The 23,130-nt window shown below is 38.3% G+C and overlaps 2 protein-coding genes across 2 annotated transcripts in view; one reads left to right on the forward strand and one right to left on the reverse strand.

Moving 5' to 3' along the window:
- The window catches only part of NUSAP1 (nucleolar and spindle associated protein 1), a 13,212-nt gene extending 1,070 nt beyond the window's left edge, over nt 1-12,142 (forward strand). The window contains exons 2-12 of the mRNA XM_009895722.1: nt 149-263; nt 985-1,050; nt 2,113-2,304; nt 3,390-3,564; nt 5,386-5,475; nt 6,228-6,340; nt 7,326-7,510; nt 9,608-9,780; nt 10,793-10,903; nt 11,476-11,587; nt 12,055-12,142. Of these exons, the coding sequence (XP_009894024.1) occupies nt 149-263; nt 985-1,050; nt 2,113-2,304; nt 3,390-3,564; nt 5,386-5,475; nt 6,228-6,340; nt 7,326-7,510; nt 9,608-9,780; nt 10,793-10,903; nt 11,476-11,587; nt 12,055-12,142 (1,420 nt within the window). The remainder of the gene's footprint in view (nt 1-148; nt 264-984; nt 1,051-2,112; nt 2,305-3,389; nt 3,565-5,385; nt 5,476-6,227; nt 6,341-7,325; nt 7,511-9,607; nt 9,781-10,792; nt 10,904-11,475; nt 11,588-12,054) is intronic.
- A 2,225-nt stretch (nt 12,143-14,367) lies between these two features.
- On the reverse strand, nt 14,368-21,101 carry NDUFAF1 (NADH dehydrogenase (ubiquinone) complex I, assembly factor 1). Its single transcript, XM_009895685.1, has 4 exons — nt 20,482-21,101; nt 18,393-18,578; nt 17,079-17,153; nt 14,368-14,563 (listed from the first exon to the last, which is right to left on the reverse strand). Exons 1-4 carry the CDS (start codon nt 20,989-20,991, stop codon nt 14,423-14,425), a joined length of 912 nt encoding a protein of 303 aa, XP_009893987.1. The 5' UTR covers nt 20,992-21,101; the 3' UTR covers nt 14,368-14,422.
- Between the last annotated feature and the right edge of the window lie 2,029 nt (nt 21,102-23,130).

Genomic DNA, 23,130 nt, shown 5'->3' on the forward strand with positions numbered 1-23,130 from the left:
GCTGCCGCGGTGGGGAGGGAGCAGCGAGGGGGAAGCTCCGGGTTCCTGCCCGCCCTCTTGAAGAACGGCCCCGGCTCTGGGGCTCCTCCTCTGCCCGGCCGCGAGCTGAGGGGAGCGGGTGTCGTGTGGGGAACGCTGCGCCCCACAGGGTCCGCCTGCGGGGCGGCAGGGGCCCAGGCCGGTTAGCGCTTGCGTCCACGACGGGTTTACCCGTCGTAGTTAAGAAGGAGAGGTTTAGGCGTTCACCGGTCTCTTGGCCAGAGGTACGGGCTCATGGCGGTGGCCTGTGGTGGGCACTGCCCGTAAAGCGCTCGGCAGCAGTCCGGCTGCTACAAGGCCGGTGGGAGAAGGTGTAAAGCCTTAAAAGAAAGAAGATCCACGACCTGGGGTGGGCGGAGAGACTCACTGTCCTGACAGGACTAAGACTTCTACTTGGGGTTTTGGTTCTGAGCTATTTTTGTTCTTAAGCGTCTAGTTCAGGTTGTTTTTTACGCTGAGCTTTCAAATCTGGTATTTAAGAGTCCTAAAATAACAATGATGTAGTTTTGTTGTTGTTACTTTATTACTATTACTGTTGAATATATGCAAGGGATGAAAAGAATGCTTTGCGTGTAGTATGGGCAAGACAGAAGTTGTTGCAGAAATTTGGCGCCGTTTTAATTCGTGTTCAGCTACTCAGTGCTGCTGAAAACACTCCTTCATCCTTGAACTTCTAGAAAATAGATAGACCGGAAGAAACTGCTCAGGGAAATCTGTCTTTGTGCCTCTGTGGGGAAAACGCTACATGTTTTCTGCAGCCTTAAGCACTTCCTCTAGATTGACTGTCTTGAATGAAGCTCTAGGCATGCCTTATTCCGTTGGATTCAGGAAATGTTCTGCTTGTTTGTTGGATCAATTTATAAGACACTAGTTGGGTTTATACCGTTTTTTGTTTGATGACTTAATGCAATATTTGGTTCATATGTCGTTTTGATTTCTCTCCAGGCAGACAAATTGTTGAAAGCACTGAATCAACACTTCCATGGAGCAAAACAAGAAAACAAAAACGTGGTAATAGATGATAAATCAACCTTTTTTTTTTTTGAAAGAGATATATCTAACTTTGTAACTGGTAGAGTGGGGCATGTACTGAAGGTTGCTTTTACCATGATGTGAACCGTGATAAAAATACTTTTTTCCTAATAGTGCCTTTAGTTTATTGCACTCGTGTACTGATAGAAACAGATGTGCTAAGGCTTTGAAGTGAAGTTCTATGACCCGAAGCTGATTTCCTTTCAGCTGCCAAAATTAACAATGAATTTTTCAGCATCAGTATGAAATTATTCTCTGTGAACACTAACATTTAATTTCCATTGAACAAATCTTAATTCTTACCTGTTTAGCTCCAGACACTAGCCAGTACCAAATATAAAAATGATTTATTCATTTTGTGTGCCTAGATGAAAGGGAGTAGATACTCATTGGAACGCATTTTGCATCTATTACAATTTACTTGCAGTGAATGTATAATGAAAATGATGTAATTGTGATGTTTCCTTTGTTCATCTCCCAATGTATTGGTTTTTTGAGTTTTCTATAAGCAGAATTATTTCATTGGGTATGGTAATGTTTTTATGTTTTTGATAGAAAGTGAATTGGTATCTCCTTCTTCTAAACTGTATTTCCCTTTAAATGCTTCCTTTAAAATCTTCTTTAAAGGTTTTGAGGAACTGGTGTAGTACTTGTCAGCTTATTTTTAATTTTCACAAGCGTTGAAGAGGCTCTGATTTTTTTGAAAAGTATTCTACAGAAATGTGTAAATCTGGGAGGGTCACAGCATCATGCAAGTCGGATTTCAAACATAAAGTACTAGTTTTTTTTATAATCTTATTAAAATGCCATATAATAAAACAACTCCAGGACTTCTTTTTAAAGGCTTCAAATAATGAGTTGTTTAGGGAAATCTAGATACTGCCAACTTCCTGATTACTATGCTACTAAATGGTGTGATGCTACTGGTATTGCTCTCTGTGAAATACTTTTTCCAATAATAAAATTGAAACTGTCTCTTCGGAGTATTTAATGTATAGTTGTGCCAGATGTGTTCCACATTATAGTATTTTTCTGCTACAGGACTCTGAAAAAAGTGCATCTGCTGCCACCGAATTGGATGAACTGAGCAATCAGGAGGAAGCTATGCCTCATTCAGTGTGTTTTGTTACAAAAAGACGTGGTAAAGAAAAGAAAATAACCAGAAAAAAGAGGAACTCCAAGGAGGAAACTAATACCAGTGAAGAAAATACAGAGCTTTCTAATGAGAAAGAGGTGATACGCATTGGTTGGTTTTGTGTGCTGGAGGCCCAGCCCCTTCCCTTAACCATAATTTAAACACAACTGATTTTTTTTTTTTCTACCACCATTTAGCAGGTGGTGTACATTTTATTTATGTGTGTGTGTGTGTATATATATATATAAGAATTTCATATGCACATGTTCTGGTACTGGTCTTCTGTACTTTTGTAGCACTTATTCTGTCTATCTTGACTACATGCTATTCCATAATGAACAGATATTACCTATTAGTCATTATTTAAAGGAAATAAATTAATTTCCTCTAAGAAATATACAACTCCAAACACTTCAGCTGAATATGACACTGCTTTCAATAGTTCATCATAGTATTCTGAATATTAGACTAGTTTCAAAAATTATCTAAAATAAGGCTGTTTTCACTTTCTTTTGTATAGAAAAAAAGACAGAAATTGCATGATTGCCTAAACCTCATAATTTTTCATTTGCATTCCTCTCAGTGAGTTCTTTATTCATGGGTTATATGACTGAGGGAGGGGAAGTTTCAAGGTGAGATGGGGGTAGAATTATTTTTCTCTAGAATTGCATGCAAGTAGTAGGTGAATTAAACTGTGTGAAAGACTTACTCATTAAAGTTAGAGGAGGGAAATGAGGAGTGTTAGTCTGTTAGTGTTAGAGACTTGTACAGTAATCAAAGCTACAACAGCAAAAAGTAACACAACTAGGGAATTTATTTTTACTGGCAAATAATTAACTTTTTTCAATAAAAGCAATTTTATACTAAAATGTTAAGAGCTGTGCAGGTAAAAGCTTTCTAAGATAGATCTGTTTGTGAAACAACAGGTTAAGTATTTCACAGGTTAATTCAGGTTGGACTTCAGCAAGTCTCTTGCTCAATCTCCTAATCAAAGCAGGGTCAACTATGAGGTTACACCACAATGCTTAAGGCTTTATCTAATCTGATATTGAAAACCTCTAAGGATGAAGAGAACAGTCTCTCTGGGCAACCTGTTCCACTGACTAACTGTTCTCAGAACAAAAGCCTTTCTGTATATCCAGTCGGAACAAACTGTTTAAACGAAGTATTTTTAAAACTGCAGGAGCATTCCGAAATGAAAGAAAACGAAGTGCCTTGGGGTGATCATGAAAAAGGACAGAAGGTATTCCAGACGGAGGAACAAGTAACTAAAAAGAGAGCTATTGAGAAGCCAGGGATGGGTGTTGGTCAGAAAGAACAACCAGAGAAGACCTCTACTAAAAGTAGCGGAGATGAATGTAAGTACAAAATTCCAAAAAAGAAAAAAAAAAAGAGTTTAGTAATTTGTACTAATTAAAATAACCAAAAGGTGCATTTTATTGTGTCTGCAAAATTTGGGTTTTTTTTGTGGTGTGTCTGGTGATCAGTACCTTATTTGGGGATAACAGAAAATATCTGTCTCACAGAAAAAAATCTGTCTTGTTTGAGTTTGTGTACTTGTGGATTTGTGTTACAATATGCTGAACAAACAAATTCTGCAATGTAGGAATTCTGATGGCTTTTACTTCAGATCTCTGGACCTGGTGCTTTTAGTGAAGGATTTCTCAAAGGTCTGAGTGAACTTGAGTCTGGCACCTTGTTTAGGGTTAGTGCCTTTTATAATACCCCTGAGATTCTACTCAGCTCCTTTAAAAAGTGGCAAGAAAGGGACAGCTTCCTTCCTTGTGCTTCATTTTTCTCTTCCTACAGATGAACAGGTTTTGTCATTTTCTTCCTAGGAGTAAAATTAGTAGACAGGACACACAGACAGAATCCTTTATAATTTGTTTAAGCTGCCTAACAATATCTGAATGTATTGCAGTGGACCATTTTTCTATCTGGTGGCTTTTTCAGACATTCAAACATGATGCTGCTGAAAATATGATTTTGTTTTTCCCCCGCTCCTTTGTGGATGCAGCTGACATGAGGAAATGAGTCTGCCCAATCTGATAATTTATTGATATCGTGGATCTGTCAAATAAGATACATACCATTCTTTGCTCCTGTTAGCTCGAGAACTACGTACACTTAGTCTGTATTATGAATACTGTTGCGGTTCAGTAGAATTTACAAGGACATTCTTATTGGAGGCCATTTATATTTTTTTAAACTAATTTAGAAAATGAGGATTTTGAATGAAGGTTCTTTTAAAAACAGAAGCAATAGAATATGTAGAGGATGCTGTTGTTGAGGCAGCATTCACCCTGACAGTTGGCACAGTACTCATCTCTTCCTATAACTGTAACTATAAATATCCATACTGCTTTCTGGTTTGTTTGTATGGTTTTGTTTTTCTTCTTTTCAGTGACGTCAGACAGCAAGAGCTGTGTGACAGAAAAATACTATGTCTGCATTTAATGTTGAAAAGTTGATTTTTTTAATTTTTGTTTTTAACAAATATTTTCAACAACCCTGCATTATTTGTTGTCAGTGAGGATTTCTTTCCAGTACATTGAGGTCATCCAAGTTTACTTTAAAGGGGATGTGAATTAATAGAAAAGACAATGTTTGCTTTTGATATGCAAATATTGAACTCTATGTGAAATTTTACCTGATTTTTTTTTTAATAAAATAAAATTAATCACTAAAATGTGAACATGAGTTTAATACTATACCCGAGAGCAGAGGTGATTAAAAGAACTTAGACTCTGTATATGTATATAAGGAAGTGGCAGAAAAGGGGGCCAGAAGGTATTTCTTCTTTGTTATCAGCATTTGAAAAACAGTAGCTTATTAAACAGATCAAGACCTGTGAATTCAAGGTTTTTGCTTACCACAAGCATAGTTCTCCTGTTAACTTCCCCTGTAAAATACCTTACTATCAAAAGTTAATAACCTAGTATGACTGTAAGGTTCATGCTGGGCTTGTAGTTTGTCAAGACATGCTGTTACTGACATATTAAAAGGCTTTTGGGAGACTTAGGACATATCTATTCCAGCTGATGTTTTTATTTCTCAAAACCTAAGCCCACTTTGAGGAGATAAGGTGTGTTTTGGAACAAATACTTTTTAAAAAGTTGTGATGATATTAAAATGTTCTCCAGGAGTTCTAACAATTTTGTCTAATCTTACTGTACCAGGTGATGCTCGTCATGCAGGAGGGAAGATCCCTTTATATGTAGGCCGTGCATCTAGGTCTGGGAAAACGGGAATGAAAGCTACTACACCAAGTAAGATAACCTCCTATCTAGACATATCGTCTCTGTGTAAAGGGAGACTTGACTTACGGGTTTTTTACAACCCAAATTTCTATTTCTGCTTGAAGAAGAGAACATCCTCTCTTTAAAAAGCAAGCAAACAAAAAAGTTCCCAAAGCTTACATTTTAAGGTATATCTTCCAACTTGTAAATTCACAGTAGTAAATGACTCGCATGTATGTTATAAAACTGGTTTATCAAACACTTTGTCTTTTGGATATACTACTGGCATCCACAATTTTTAAAACAAAGTTCAGGAAGACATGCTATTGCTCCCGTTTGTTTAGTTTTCACTTTATAAATGCTACTGTTGGACTGTAGTGCTACATAGTAGATCGTTTTCATCACTTTGTAAAATATATTCATTCACTTAAAATTTGGAAGTATTTCTTTTTTTCTTTAACTGCAGAATTTGGAGGTTGGACTAGATGATCTTTAAAGGTCCCTTCCAACCCAAACTATTCTATGATTCTATAATTCTCCAGAACATACAGCAAGTAACTGGCTATGTCGCTGGTGAAGTAGATTCTATTTCATACTGTTTGGTTACCTGTATGTACACAGTCTTTAATTAGAGGGATATGAGGTTTGGTGTGTGTGGTTTTGTTTTTTTTTTTTAATTTTTAGGCCATAATGATAGGTGTTGCAAGATTTTTCTATTAAGCAGTAAACTTCCTTAGGAGCTTATCAGATATGTGACTTTTCTTATTTTTGGAACTTCTTAGACTTTAAAAAGTTGCATGAGGCTCACTTCAAGAAAATGGAATCTATTGCTGACTACATTGAGAGGAAAAAAAAAATGATTGAAAACTGCAGCAGTTCTCTCAACGAAGTCAAGGTAAGTGATAACACAGGAAGATATCCATTGTTCCCATATTCATTTACCTTTACAGCCTCTCTGTAAAAGTCCTGTAGAGTCTCTTGAGAGCAGTAAGTAGCTGGTCATGTGCACATGCAGTGGAATGTTATGATCAGTGAAATTTAAATGCAGTCCTATATAACTGGTTATACTTAGTTATTTGTATGTAACTTGTGTGGTTATATAAGTTTGTATATATTAACAGTGTATGGCCATAAATAGTTATAGGAACCAACAAATAACTTGTCGGTTTTAAGTAAAAATAATTGTCACGATTACTTTTGTGAAGGATCTCCTGGAGCTTTTGTGTACAGCTGTTTGAATTGCTGCAGAGCTTAACCAAGGGGATGGGTTATTTTTCAAAGAGCGGGAATTAAATATTTAAGTTCCTTTTTTGTACCTTAAAGAACCATTGTCCACTGACTGCATATGACTTTCCTTTAAAATATATGCAATGCACGTTGTTCTCAGTGGCCCCGACTCTGAGGTTTTGTATTTCATGCTTGCATGGGTGAAAGCTGCTAACAGGGCCTCTCTCTGAATGTGGCAGACCTTAGAAAAGTGACAGTAATGTGTCAATGAATACAGGAATTAATATGTCAATGGACATATCAAAACAGTAACACCGAAACTCCTGAACACTATGTTTCTCTTTTCTATGACATGCAGTGTATCAATGTATGCTTAAGACAAATTACTTTTGGCAGGTGTTGGCCAAAAAATCAAATCATTTAAGAGCATCAGAAAAAGGCACTCCACATAACAATTCCAAGGTATGCGTCTTCAGATCAGTTTAATAATAATAAAACTACTTACGTTTAAAATACGCTTTTAAAGGAAAAAAGGAAAAAATGAAGAGACTGTATGATTCTGACTCACTGTGTATTTTCCCTTCCCCTTCTGATTAAATTTTTCTGATAAATTTGTAGCAAAGTGTGTTAACTCATGATTTGCTTTTCCTTAGAAACAAACCAGTGGCAAAACATTTTTATTCAGCCCAAATCCAGAAAGAGGCAGATTCTCCGCCACCCACACTCCTGGTAACGTCCGGCGCTCACCACGCAGTTCTCTGAGCGCTGCCAGCCGAAGCATTTTATCGAGGAAATCTTCATTTAATCCTGTCCTTTCAACAACGAAAATGAATGTCAGGTAAGAAGAACAAAGCAAAACTAGCAGTGATCAATTTGGTGTGATACACATGACATGATTAATCGACACTAATTGTGATTTGACTACGTTATTTCCATTCCAAACATGAACTACATGAGACCAATTCTGATTACTGACTTTCAGAGTAGCTTCATGGCTGGTTTGAGCCTTACTGTGCTGTTACTGTCTTGATTCTTCATTTTGATGTCTGATGGTAGAGGAATCTTGCCTCTCTTTCAGCTTTCATTTTGCTAAATCAACCAACCCAAATTATTTTTTTTCTCTTACTGTGTTAGGTTTTCCATTTTTTCAGGCAACCTAACAGTGTTCTTTTATATCTGAATTAATTTATCTTTGAAATTACTTAACCAGAACTGTGTGCAGTATTCCAGGTGAGTCTTGCAATGGAGTTGCCATTTGGGGTTTTTTGGGGTATTCTCTTTTCCTTTTCTCCACCTCATCCACCCCTCAAGTCACAGCAGGGGCTCGTTTTGTGATTGAGCACTCTAAGCAGATTGTTTTTAGTGGATGGGAATCAAGTTGACACCAGAAAGTTGTGATGAATTGCTAAATGAATGAGCTCATACTCAATGCTATTATTAAACTTCATCTCATTTCCTTTTAAAACACCACGTGCACCTTTGTTATTCCTACTTGCTAGTAATCTCATTCTCTGTTATGTTAGTATTTCCCAAATTTTTGTGATTGGTAAATTTTTTTTTTAGCTTCTTACTGTTTTTTCTGAAGTCTTAAAAAACTTCTTTTAAAAGAAGGAATCAAAAGCACATTCCATATGGTATGCCAATGATAAATGCCCTTTTGCCCAAGTTTCTAACCATTGTACAAATTCAACTTTTTTCAGTTTACTAAACTTTCCACAGCGACTGAGGCTCAGATTTAGACATTCTATAATTTACCCATATCCTTTTTTTTCCCCCTGCTAACAATACTGTGTTAATCTCGCATCTCAGTTGTATTGCTTTCTATTTTTCTGATAACCTTAATTTCTCAATTTTTGCATGGCAAGATTATAGCTGCTGGGACATTTTTGTCTGTGAATTAAGTGGGGGGTGGTGGTGTTATTACTGTGGTAGATACTGCAACTTCTAATATTGACAACTGCTAATAAATAATTGTGGGACTTGTAATTTTTGCTATTCAAAAGTCAAGATTACAGATTCCTTGTGAAATCAAGCTCATAATCTCACTGGCTTTGTTCCTACTTTGAATGTGCTCTCTTTGATTTCAATAGATAACAACAAACAAAACCAGTATTCTTTCTGCCTCTGGCTAGATAATCTTTGTCTTCACTGCAGCCTTACTTGTTTTGGTTTACATATTGCTAAGAATCAATACTTTTAGAATTTACTTCCATTCTGTTTGTCCAGAGATGTCCTGAGGGAGATCTTCCAAGCTGCACTTCATCCGTAAACCTCCTCAAAACTGCTTTCTTCAACACTTACTCACTTCTGTATTTTGCAGGCTTTCAGCTTGTTCTCAGTCCCTTTTTGATAAGGATATTGCTTCATGCAACATTTTGAATTTTCTTTCATATGTTCGTCACATATACATTAAAAATGTGTGTGTATATGCATACATACATACAGCACCTGTGTGTCTTGGTATGCAGGTAACTTATGTGTTTTGACTAAAATTTCCAGCTTCTTCCTCTTGTAGATCTGAGTTCTACAGTTCTGTTAGTTAATTTTCTTTTTGTTTTTCTTAATTGGAGTTTTCAAATTAACAGCATTTATATGTAATGTTTTACTACAGAATCCAAATCTAAAGTAAATCATATCTGTTGGTAAAGAAACTTACCAGCTTATTACATCCAAACATTTTCCTTTCCAGAATAATAAAGTCAGTTCTTTGTAATTCCTAATATTACTTATGGCTATTGATGATGATTCATGACTTGAAGGACTGCCAGCAGAGGTATTTTTCGTGCAGTATATGCATAAGCTGTAAACATTTTATACACAGGAAAACTTTCTACCTGTAAGAAAGGTAGAACGCAGAACGTCCTGCATTCTGTCACATTGCTTGCACTCCTCATAGATGACTGATTTTTATCTCTGTATTTCTAATAATTTTCAGGTTCTCAGAAGCCACAAAAGATAATGAGCATAAACGCTCTCTTACCAAGACTCCATCTAGAATGTCTCCATACGTGGAGATCTGCACGCCTGATAGCCAAAAGAGCTGCAAACTAATAAGTCGGAAAAACAGCAAGGGAAATGCATCAAATAATGAACTGACTGCATCGAAGGGTAAAGTGAATGGTAAATATTTGGCTTTTTCCCATCAAGACTTTTGTCTTATTAAATTATTACGTAAATTTTTTATAGCCTAATTTTGTGACACAGGCTTTAATTTCGTTCTCTAATTTATGACTGATTCTTTAGAAACTGCAGTAGTTTCTTTGTTTCCTTTGGTTTCCAGTGTTTTGACTAAAATGGTTAGGTGCTAAGGCTTAAACATATGATACCTGGCTACCTACAGAAAAGCCTAGCATAGGATGTAGGGGACAGAAATCGTTCTAGACCTTCAGGGACTACATAGCAAAAGATTCATATAAGAGGTACAGGGAGATCTTCTCTGTGGTGAGAGGAGTTCCTGGTGCCTTCCAAAGAGGTCTCATTCTCCTTGAGGGACTGGCATGCACCAGGCTTCTAGCTGTGATTTAGGACAACCTGTTACCATCAGCCTCAGGAACTAAAGCTCTGTAAGGAAAAGCAGAAGTCTACTGATTACTAATGATCTCTGCACCAGCACAGCTCTGGTATCTAACTGTTGATACCTTAACATCACAGGTACATTAGCACAGGTCAAGAACCCAGAGTTGCCTGTCTTGCTGTATGACAATATTGATGTTTTTTAGTTTAGTTTTTAGAAAAGTTCTGCTGCTCATCAGAAGCTGATGTGTTCTGGAAGAATGCTGCTTTTTTTATTGTGAAAAGCCACTTGGTTCCAAATAAGCACAGAGACTAGGAAACGCAATTTATTCTGAAGGACTAGAAAAATACATGGAGCTATGTATGCTATCACATAACATAACCAGAGCAAAAAGGCTAATACTCTACAGCTCTTGCTCTCTCCAGACCTGAAAGCTCTCCACTTCAAATGAGCTGTAGTTGTGCAATTCTGCCTTTAAAGGTAGCATTTAATGGCTGTCTGGTCTTGATAGTTGTCAGGTGGCTTCCACAGGCACTTTCCAACTTGCTATGTACAGTGATCTTCTTGCTACTACAATTAAGTATGCTATCTTGATGCCTTTTGTAGTTACCACCCCCTTCAAGTTCGCAGCTCGCTCTGCAGAACCCACAAGCACAAAGAAGACATTTGATCTCAAAGCAAGTCTCTCACGGCCACTTCGGTATCAGCCACATAAAGGTACTGTGATCCTGTGCGGTTTGTGGTGGTTGTACCCCTTAAAATAAGGCATTGATACAAACCATGATACAGCGATGTTTTCAGTCTTTTCCTGTCCCTTCCCCTTCCTCTCTGGATTCCCACAGTTTGTGGACAGATGTTAAATTTCTATATAATATATGCTTTAAGGGCCTCCCTACCGAAGATCTACTTTATGACCAAAATGTCAGAATAAACGTCCTTGTATTCCACTGATTAGATGTATATATGGGGAATATGAGATATTCCTCTATACAAAAATATATATATATAAAAGTAAGCCTCATTTTGAAGTGCACTATTCTGTGAGAAGCTGAACCTTGTGTGCTGAGTGTTAGTTATAATCACAGTCACCTGTTACTACTTATAGAAAAACTACTTGTAGGGAATGGGCTGGTGAAACTGATAATACAGCTGAAGAGGCATTTCATCTTCAAGTCAACCAGCAAAAAAACCCACCAGGCTGGCCTAGTATAAAATTCCCGATAATAAGTAAAGCACACAATTACTAAATTAGTAATTCAATAGTTTCTCTTCTTGCCCCTAAATTGTAGGACGACTGAAACCTTGGGGAGAATTTAAAGAAAATACTGTCCTAAATAAGTCTGGGGGTAGTAACATCTCTGCACACAGGAAAGATTACAAACAGCCACGCCTCCAGACAAGGTTAGTACACCATTACCTTTTTATGAATAGTGTTATTTAAAATGATGTGAGGAGTCATTTGTCTTTTTTGGATTTAAATATGCAGTTCAGGAAAGAATACCTTTATTTTTAAGCATTTTTTGCCTCCAGGAGCCTGTCTAGTATCAGGAAGGCCACTAAAGAGGGTAGCACTGAATCTGACAGACTTTTATTCTATGAAAGATATCAGTTCTAGCATTTGGAGATTCACCTTCACCTTGGAAGAAGCTGTAAATATTGACATGTTGTTACTGTGAATGTTAGACCTGTAGGTCTAAGCAGAAATATCTGCCTGAATGTTTGGATTCAGTCCAAAATGGAAATGTTTCCTCTGCCCATGGCAAATGCAGCATACTTGTTAAATAGATGTTAAGCCTTGGTCAGCTTCAGATTCCTTTGGTTGCTTTAACATGACTTGATATGGTCTCTCTCTTCTTTTTCCCCTTCAGGGAAGAAAGGCGTGAGAAACATGAGCAAGAGAGAAAAAAGAAAAAGGCTCAGGCTCTCGGAAACCGCAGAGGCCTATCTGTGGGTTAGGAGGGATAAGAAATATGTAAGAAATCACTGTAAATACTGTTCCTGTCATGTAAATATTTCTGCTGTCTGTGTATGGTTCAGGTTGCTATTAGCTAGTGGAATCCAGAGAGCATTGAATGAGACCTTATAATGCATCTGAGTGAGTGTAACGTTTTAGCGATCAACTTCTCCAGCAACACCAGAGTTCTAAACTCTTAGGAGCTTAGAACTATCCCTCGTTGCTTAATAATGCTTTCATTTAACTAACTCATTTAACTAAAAGATATTAAGGCAGAAAATGTTAAGTGGAAAAAAGATGCTCAAGAAGCCTCCTTGCAACTTAGGACAGACTTCTCCACCAGAATGCATTTATTACCCAGTAGAACGCACACTTTGGATAGCCAGCTTCAAAATATTTCACTGGTAAATTACAGGAGTTGGAGATGTCTACCCTGTTCTCCAGCAGCAATTGTTACAGCAATTATTCAGTATTGCTAATTGCATGCTCATGAAGTTGTATGGAATTTCCAAGAGAAGAGAAAATATGCAAACTCTCTGGAAAACTAAAAGCTTACAGCATAACATAATTGTAAAATACTATATTTTTAAAAAGTCTCAACTGAAAAGTGGCTTTACAAATTACCAACTCGATGCTTTGAACATTTAAGGTTTTACTTCTTTCTACAGTAAACTGCAGGTGTTAACAAAATTCTTCTGCTTTTCATCCCTATGATGCTTAAAAGAAGTTACGTAGTGTTTAGGCCCAGTCAGTACCTTAGATTTAAAAGCTGTTGTTATTGTTACTTTAAAAAAATACTTTGGAAAGCTGTCTGGATTTATTATGAATGAAACTGGAAAGGTAATTAGCAGTTGTAATCTCAGCTAGAATTTTGAGCAGATAATTGTTTTGGTGAATTTAGTGTCATGTCAAATATGCTGAAATGTCAAGAACAAGCAATTTGTTTTTATGAATGTAACGGGGGGAAATAAATATTTTGTCTATATCTTGTTTATCACTGGTTATATCACCTGGTGTACTCTGTATAATTATCTCCTTAGTGTAGCACTAGTTTTGTTCAGACTTGTATTTACTACTGTGTCTTCTTGTGACAAGTGTTCCCTACTGATTAGCCTGCCTACTACTTTATGAAAGCCTGTTTGTTCTGGTATCTTTAGGAACAATAACCATCACCTCTCTTTTCCTCCTAATTCTGTACAAGAGGAAAACGATAGTGTAAGACACTGCTTCAGCTTGCTTTATTGTGGCTTCTTCCATATAAAATATAGGTACACTTAATATGTGTAAAGTACCCTTAAAATGAGGTCACTAGCGGAGGAGAGTCTAATCAAAGCACTAAGTTTGTGACGGCTAAAACAAAACCATTCAGCACTTCTTCTTTAAGGTGTTTCTCAAGTTACTGAAAACCAGACTTCTCGGAAGAAGGGAGGTGTTGAGCTTCTGTGCCAGTAGTTGAGGCTGTGACTTCTTACAATACAGCTGAGCTAAGATAATTGCACACATCAGAAAAACCTTGTACTGGTGCTAATCAAGCTGAGCTGTGGCTCCTCAGGGAGCAGACAGGGAGGGGGGCTTCCCTCCCAACCCCCCCTTGGCACATTTCTTCTGTTCCAACAACCTTCACTCTACAAAGCTGTAGGACACCAACAGCTCTAAATGAAAAGCCAAGCCCACTGCATAGCTGCTGTTTCAATCTTGGCAATGGCAGCTTTTTCTTTTTTTAGTTATTCAGAGGAGCCAAAGCTAAAGGTTGAAATACTTCTGCCTTTTCCACTTCTGGTGCTGCTCCTTGTAAATTTCAGTGGCTGAGTCACACTTAAGCACCATTCCTCAGGGTATTCATTTTCATCAGACTTTCCCCAGTTTAAAACTAGCAGATGTGAGTGTTTTACAACCGTCTACAAACCATATAATGTAGAAAATGAAATCGTTATACAAAAAAGAACTACAACATGCTCATGAAATACTTTTATTTCTGTAAAGGTCAGGACAGAAGCCAAAGCTTACCCAGTCAACAGTTACTACTTTGTAAGAATGTATCACGGCTCTCCTCAAGCTCTGTTCCAGCCTATGTATGTACAGTCTCTCCAGGGTTCTGTATTTGGCAGCTCAAAGATGCCAAGGGTGGCACTCTTAGTCAGATTACTACAGTCAACACTTCATGCACTTATCTCTTTAATGTTTACACAGACTTTTCACGTTGTTATAAGCCATAGGTTACAAGGTGTTTTATAAAAATGAACCAAGCATCTGAAGAATGTCCTAAAGGACACCCTCCCAACTTAGACTCGAGGATTCTTTTCATATGTTTCATAGGCAAATTCTTCTGTATGAGCTCTGTCGTTTATCAGACCAATAAAATCAATCTCCAGCTGGAATGGACCATCTACTTTATCTCCGATTGTGAATCCAAGAGTACTAATCTAGTTAAAAGATACACACGTTAGAACAGCATTTATAAGGTTACAATCAAACACAATTGTATCTACCACTTCCATATTTTCAAACAAGTCATGGCCATCCACTTTAAACAGCGGTATTTGTTCGAAGTACAGCATTATTTCTTCAGGCTTGAATGCTGCACTACACTTCCAATACAGACCCTGGTGGGAAACTACTTCATGTTTGCTGTTCTACCACTGTGTTGAACCCTTTATTAGAAATGGCCTGAGCCTAAAGCAGCACTGCAAGTTTTATCCTTCAAGGTTTGACTAGCACCAGTTTCATCACGATTTGGGTGCACAAACATTTTCATAAGGTCCGCTACAATTCTTTTCATAAGCAGGAAACACAAACAGAATGTGATTAAAGATGGAAGGGAAATTTCATTCTAGATCAAATCATACGCTTGGGACAGTGTGAAAGTGCACCAAAACAGACCTTTTAAAATGCACGAAACTTTGTTACTGAGTTTTATATTAAGGCAAGGTTCTTAGTGGGAAACAGTGGCTTAGAATAACATTCTTAAATACAAGAACATTCCTCATTCCTTCCCCCTAACGTTCTCCCCCACCGCTACTCCAATTTTTTAAAAAATAATTTTTATTCTAACTGTAATAAATTCCATAAAAATCTGTGTGGCTCGGGCATGTTTCCTGTTAGCCTGTGGCTTGCCTGAAAGCTCTCTCAGCTCTTACACATCACCCATCGGCTTTCAGAGACTCCAGTGCCAGCAGTTCTCAACCAAGCTGGGTCACCAACGGCTGGCCACCTGTTCAGTTCCAGCTGCCCCCTAAGCCCTACTAGAAGTGCAGGTCTGAGCTGTACCTGTGATTTTAAGGACTGCTCTACATGCAGGAAAGTGATGCCTAGATGTGCCAGATAAAGTTGAGTAAATACGTATTGCAAATGTATGCCAAATAAATAACAGAACAAAGCTAAAAAATTAAATGCTTTGACGTTCCTCTCAGGTCGTTCTAATGTTTTAAACGCCGTCTCTTCCCCTTTGGCTTGTGGAGCCTGCAGAGTTTTTAAAGCTCCATCTTTCTGGTTTGTATTGTTATAGATGACTACGAGAGCCATCTAAACTCTCGGCTTTGAAGAATCTGACCCTTTGCAAGCCCTAGATACGCTGGCTATTTCCAGCCTTTTTATTCCTGTTTGACAATACCTTTCCTGGTTCCTGGGAAAACGTGTATTAGTACCATGAGGGACTAAGACATTTTATCAAGGTTTCTTTAATTGCTTTCAAACCCCTTCCCCTATTTTCTTTAAAAATTTATTTAAAATACATTTGTAAAATTACACTTTATATTATATGCAAATGTGTCAGTTTTACTGTGAAATACTAAGCATAAGATAACAAGGAATGAAAATTAAGCGGAGGATGCTCAGATAAAGTATCGTTTTGTCCCTTTAACTCCTGGTAAATATTTTTAAACGCCCCATATACAACTTTATGTTTTCTTTCACCATTTTGAATAACTATATTCCAAATCCTGATAAATTCTTCAGTGTCTGTATTTAAACATAGACCTTTTATAACAACTTTCTTTCATAAAGCATATTTTTTCTTGTAGTTGATCCACCTTGTTCATACCATTCATACTTGCTTTCTACAGCCTCAACTTCTGTTTTAAACCAGATTGTTTTCATGCTGCAAATCACTGAATTGCCTTCAGATTCCCCCTCCCCCCCCCTTTTTTTTTTTTTTCATTGAAGCAATTAGGAACTGAATGCAACATTCACGGTGACTAACACGAATTCAGGTAACAGACCTTTTATTTTCTCCCCCTGTAGATTTCTAACATGGTTTATTTTCCTCTCAATAGTCACGGTATTAAGCTGCCCTCAATTACATACAGGAGGGCCACTGACATTTAAAAGAAAAAAGATACAGAAACAATTTTTTCCAACATGTCTCCTCCTGTGAATTAGTCTACCTATTTGTAGAAATCAAATAAAAAATATTAAAAACATTTACTTAATATTTAGATTAGAAAGCCTGGAAAAAAGACCTAAAAAAGAGCCTATAAACACGCCAGTTTACTGCTTGCCATCCAGGTCACTGATACAGTACATCCTCAAAGAAAATCTCACAACATGATATCCCTTACAGTCTTCTGACAGGAAGGAAGTTTATGATGCTTACTTTTATTTTTTTTGGCAGTACCGTGACAACTGGCACTTTAGTCACTTTGATCATTCCTCAAAAAAAAAAAAGTCGGTTTGGGGGTTTTTTTTGAAAAGCCGAGTTGTAAGTTATTTCTGGGTTCTCTAGATCTCTTCACATATTTTTTGAGCTACTTTGAAGTAAACTGACACTGCTACCACAAAGGAGGATAATTTAAATGCAAAGGCAAACACACAAGAGCCTTATAATAAGAAGGCCCCTTCAATTTCAAATTCACAAACATTAAAGGATTTGTAACTTATCTATATCATGACAATATAATCTTAAAGGAAATTTCAGACTGATAAAACCTATAGAAAACTTGCCTTGTCTAACCAGATAGGATGCTGGTCATCCTGGACTCTTCCCCGACTGGAGAGAAAGAACTTGGAGAATGGAATCTGACAGAAACAAAACAAAACCAGACTTTGGTGTCACTAATACATAAAATAAAAACTTAAGGAAAAAAAAAGTGCTGCCTTAGTAAAGGAAATGACTCTCTGCTACATCTGGTACCAGCACTAGTTGTGTACTTATAACTGGCACAGAGAAACGGGCAACATTAACTCTTTTCATTAACCACACCAGCCAGCTCCAGCCCCACACTGTTCTGTGGTGGCTTTTTGTAGCTGTTGCACAGGATTGTTACCCCCTTAGGACAAAAGGAGAGGCTGCAAGACAGAACGTGGCTGTTTATATCGAGAATATCTCCTTCCAATAACATGTCAACATAAAATGGAAATTAATGAAAAGTCCAGCACGCATGTATATTGACAGCTCGTCTGTACCCAAGCTGCATATTTCATCGTGTAAACTTCACACTGTGACATCAATATTCTAGCAAAGCACTTCAGAATAATGTAAAAATTACTTTGAATGCAGTGGGAGCAAGAAAGAGAAAGGGCTGTGATAAGAGATAGGAAACAGGAGAGTTGGCTGTTGTGGGTGAGAGGAAAACACGCAAGCCAGCAATGACACACTGATTTTCATCCTCATCATCTGTGAAACATCTGTGTCTCTCATGACTGGACAACTGTATTATGAAGCACTGAACGCCAATTCACTAGGATGTGCAAATCTTAATGTTGTCATCAGCAAATTACAAAAGTTCCCCAAGTTTCACCAGAAAAGAGCCGAAATTCCCACTTCTTAGAAATACTATTTTGTGTCACAGATTCAAAGGCCATAAATGACAAACCTCACCTTTGAGTCTCTGACTGACTCCAGTGAGTCAGCGGGTTAAGCAAATCCTGTTGCAGGTATAAATCCTACACCAGCCTATGTCCATTTGTATTATAGATAAAATGGTTATCACAGAGAATATCCCTGACAACATCTGCCAAGCTTCAGTCACTGTCTCTCTTCTATTACTCCAGTAATAGCTAAAAGCAGACGTTTAGGTGAACGTATAGTGGATCAAGTCTTTAATACAATTGACACAGTGTGCCCTCCCACAATCCAGAGATTTACAATTTTGGGAACTCCCAAGCCAAAGGCACATGTCTGTTGTATAAGGATACATAACAGTGTTGAATGGACAGCAATAGCAACAAACTGACTGTTGAAAGAAATCCCCTTACACAGAGCTACGGCCAGGATCCCAAGACAGTTTCATTATTTTGAAAGATGCGTTAGCTCACCTTTATTTCCTCCCAGTATGGGCCTCCTCTGGTGAACATGAAGTAGTTGTAGAGGTCATCCTTTTGATGAGAGAAGTAAGGGTCTGTATAAATGTTTACCATCCAAGGTCTGCCATCACCACGGACACGTAAATACAGACTGTTGAAGTTTGACCAGTCATAATACTTCTTCCTAGCAAAAGATCCCTACAAATTATTAACACATAGAATTATTCCTCTTTAATAAAGGGAAACTTCCATTATGAAGAACAGAGCACTATTGCTTTGATCACTGCCTTCGTTATTATGTCAAATAATATCTACTGCAGTACAGTGACAACTGGGTTACTCTTTCATCATAACAGCTTCCGATCTCCCTGAATTTCCTTCAGCACTGTATTAGAGCCCACAAAATGCAGTATCACCACTCTGAGGACTCATGCATTAATTACAAACCACAATCTTGTAACCATCAGAAACCAGACATCCTTCCTAGGACTAAACTCCCTACCAGGCAAGTACACAAACGCTATAGGGATGGATCAGTAGTTATGTAGTTCATTAAGCTTAATGAAGTTCATTAAGTTTAATATTCTGTGGTCAGTGCTAGATTATTCAGAGATGATTACATGAAACTGTAGAAGTGGGATAATGTAGCCCTTGTGATAACTTCGCTTATTGAAGACTGACATAAGCACTAGAAGCATTTAATGTTTTCCAACACTTTGTCTTTAACTATGCATCATGATACGGATTGCAAGCACGCCTAATCCTCAAAAGCATTTTTTTTTCCCCCAAAGATGTTAAAAGTTCCAGTGTCGTGATTTGCACAAGAGTCTTCAGAGTTACACTGAGGTCATTTGGATCGATGGGGTGCAGGGGTCAGAGCTATTCTTGGCCAGAATTGCTTAAATGAAGTCCAAATTAGCACCAAAAATTCAGAGGTTTCCCCTTTATTTTACAGCTCTACTACAGTTACCTATCAACTGTCCTTCTACCAACTCACCTTACACGTAACAGGATGAGTAGATCATCAACGCATTACTACTACAAGGGCTCTGACTACTCGATTTTATGTTTTTTCCCAGTTTTGAGCCTTTTTACTTCAATAAAGAAGAGCCTTTGTAATTATGTTCTCACCCTCTGATTTCAAACTCCATTATAAAGATGGACTGATACATTCCACTACTTCAGAATTAGGAGGTGAAAGTTTGAGTCACATTTGCACAAGCCAGCAGCAGTCCTGGGAATTTAACTCAGGTGAGATTCAACCTAGTGTTCCATTCCCCTGACACAGTGTCACCATTTTAATCAGTGAGCATCTGCCTCTCATTTGCCCATTGATTTTCCTAGCTCATATTCTCTGCTCTCCAAGTTTCTGGCCCAGAAAAGATTTTACCTGTGTATTTGTGCCAAGTCACAAACAACAGAATGGAGTAAAAAGTTAAGCATTTTATACACCGTATCAAAATGTTCCTTTGCTTTTAAAGGTGCTTAAACATAAAGAATGAAACAAGCAGTATCAATCCACTTGTGTTCTGCTCAATCCAGAGCTACGAAAGATTTCTGTCTCACTTCTTCTGATGTACAGTACAAGTCAGACCTTTAAAAAGTACATTTCAAGGCATTATTTTCTGTTTCTGTGAGAAAAAAGATGAGCTCATTCACCCAAACCAAGTTTGGTGAATAGGCCAAGTTAAAGCCCAGAAAATCTGTCCATATGACACATTCCATTAACTTCAAATTTAGCAAGACAGCTATTTTAATCATACCAATTTTGGATACAAAAGTTCATTACAGATCCTTTATTTGCAAGGAGGCTGCAAACAGGGTTGTCTTAATAAGTGGATGCCTTATTGTACATAAGTAAATGTTCAAACATATATTATTCCTTTTCTAAGAAAGGAAAACAAAATCCAAGAAAAAATTTAAGTTCCTTCCAGGTCAAAGGATACAGCAGCAATTACATCCCTGAAGGAATATCTAATACTCTTGAAAGTGATCAGTTTCAACTGCAGTAAACAACTGTCTACTTGTCTGTCACTGGGATTGCACAAAAATGCTCTCCGATTAAATAACCAAAGATACGCAAACATGAAGCTGTACTTACCATTGGCGGTTTAGCTCTCATACTACAATATCCACTGTATTTTGTCTCCCCATCACGAGGTACTTCTGTATTGAGGGTTCCATACAGCAGAGCAGCCTGGTTATTCCTACCCAATTTGAGGTAAACTTCACTTTTCCCTCCGATCTCTACATCAGAGGAAATAACCCATTTATTTAAATCTTCTTGGCTCCGAAACTCCCACAACACCCTTGTCTGTTCCAACAGGTACTGACTGAATGGATTGCCTCCAGGTCCTACTAAGTAACCTTTGGTCTCCTTCTTCAGCATGCTTAGCTGAGTCTTTAAGACATCAATACCCTTCTTCAAACTGAAATCCACATTTTGCCAAGATGGTTTTTTCTCAGGCTGTGACCCTGGCCTCCTGTAGCTGCTATACAATTTTGACACGGAGTCGCTGAAGAAATGTCCCAGTAAGGGGTGTAAAACTTTGTGCCTGCAGCATCCGCCGCGTAAGTAAGCACTGTTCAGCAATGTAATAGTCAGAGCCATATTGGTAAACTTGAAGAATTCGCCTCCAATTAACGGCCTTGAAATTAATTTAACAACAAAACTAGTATCCAGAACTATCTTACTTTAGTTACCGTCGTTAATCTCCACCTTCAATGAAAAAGATAAAACATGAAAAAAATTACACATAGGATGCTTGTAAAACTGTTTAAAATTTAAACCAGATATCAACTAGAAATCTAAACCATTGGGAAAAGGAATTAAAAATAACATCAAATATTACATTTCCTCAGAGCTCTAGTTTACTTAATGATTTCCACCCTATGTGTCTTGTTCCCCTGCCCCTGTGACGCAAAATACCCAGGCAAACGAGAAACACTAAGTGCAACACTTCAAATAAAACTGAAAATAGAAATAAGAAATTCCTGTTCAACCCTTTAACTAAGTTTAGATATTATGAGTAACACCAGAAAAAAACAACCTCAAGAAGAATGTTTCTAAAAGATGGCATCTATATAACTATGAAGTATCATCCTCTGCAAGAAAATCACAAATTCACAACACATCGACGCTACTGCCATACGTACCAGAATGACAGTCTCATCTGACAGTCACAGATGACAAGATTTTTAAGATATGAAGTCCTACAGCAGCCATACGACATGCTTCTTCCAAAGTCATCCAGCCCCTTGCTCCCTAAATGCAGCTGGGTTAGGATTACAGAGGTGTGCAATGACCAAAGAATTTAACATGAAAGACTACAATTCAATACGTTTTTCTATAAAGCTTTGGAAAAAATCGGAAAATCTGCTCTTTGCTTTTCTCTGCATCGCTGCTGGTAGGAACAGCTATGCCACATCGCTATTCTCTAATTCATAAGGGAGAACCTTAATGTTCAACGCTCTGTACAGAGGCTATTATCTCTGACTCATAAGATTAGACAGGCTGTTTTGGGGTGGGTTTTTTTGGCCACAGAGTAAATCTGAAAACGACGTCAAATCAGTCCATGTTATCTGAACTTTTAAGAATGGAGTCAGTCAAATCAAACTATAGAACTGCCATACTGGACCATTTAGCTTACTCAATCCCCCTAAGAATTTTTAAATGTAACCTAGTCTTCCCCCTGCCCTTTCACCCACAAAATCTTCTGAGTTGGAAGCCCCACATAATTCTCAGTTATAAACTCCCATAGAGCACCAGTTAGATAGTCCTTTCCTTTTTCACGTTTTCCATGTTTTAAATGCCTTCTTTCCCTCTTTCTCTTGCACCGTGAGCTGACACGCAGAAGCTTACTTTACACAGCATAACACCTTATCAGGAAACTAGTCCACATCTTTAAACAGCTGTAGTGAAAGCACTTGCTGGCGATTTTACTGTGGTCCACCACCCAAGCACAATACATGTAAGCAGGCAGCAACGTGTCGGATATTAGCCAACACTGCAAAAAGACCCGTGGCGAGCCCCGCTCTCTTCTCTATACGCCACATACCTTCCTCCACTCGTGGTAAAATTCACTCCTATTATTCGAATACTCCAATTAAGCTATGGACCATGGCCTAAAACTGTGCTGAAGGAACTCACGTTTTCTCTATCACACACTCGGCAAGAGAGGAGACAAGTTCCTAAAAGAGAAACCCCAATGCGCAGAGCTTCCACGTCCCTTGGGACAGAGGTGAAGCACACACCACAAAAGCAAGGAGAGCCCGCACAGTGACCCGGGGCCAATTGGTTGGACTCCATGACCACCATAAAGGTCCCTTCCAACCTAGATGATTCCGTGATTTTTTGGGTCCCAAACCGAACCATAACCACCCGAAAGGAGAGGTACAGAAAAGCTGCAGCCCGCAGCCAAGCTGAACCCTGCTCAGCACCACCTCGTCTTTGTTTCCTCCCAGTACCATTTTAACAAATCTTTAACGAGGAAATTTTAACAAATCGTACTTTTGACCGCGTTTTGTCCCCACGCAACGTTTTTACCCGTACGCCAGCACCGATTCACCGCCCAGCAGTTACAAAAAAAAAAAAAAGCAAAAAAACACCTCGATTTGCAGCCACGATCTCGCTGTACGCCTCACCGTCCCCCCCACAGCCAACCGCGCCAGGGCCTGGGCACCGGGCCCGGATTCCGCCCGCCGCCTCCGAGCCCGGAGGGCAGAGCCGAAGCCGAGAGGCGGGGGGCGG

The sequence above is a fragment of the Charadrius vociferus genome, unplaced genomic scaffold, assembly GCF_000708025.1.
Source record: "Charadrius vociferus isolate BGI_N301 unplaced genomic scaffold, ASM70802v2 scaffold111, whole genome shotgun sequence".
Taxonomy (NCBI): domain Eukaryota; kingdom Metazoa; phylum Chordata; class Aves; order Charadriiformes; family Charadriidae; genus Charadrius; species Charadrius vociferus.

Excerpts from the sequence above, each read along its gene's own strand:
- NDUFAF1 (XM_009895685.1), bottom strand. The coding sequence starts at position 20,991 with ATGGCTCTGACTATTACATTGCTGAACAGTGCTTACTTACGCGGCGGA. Across the intron at positions 18,579-20,481 it reads TGAGAGCTAAACCGCCAATG|GGATCTTTTGCTAGGAAGAA; the intron begins GTAAGTACAGCT and ends AATAATTTGTAG. Across the intron at positions 17,154-18,392 it reads CATACTGGGAGGAAATAAAG|ATTCCATTCTCCAAGTTCTT; the intron begins GTGAGCTAACGC and ends TGTTTCTGTCAG.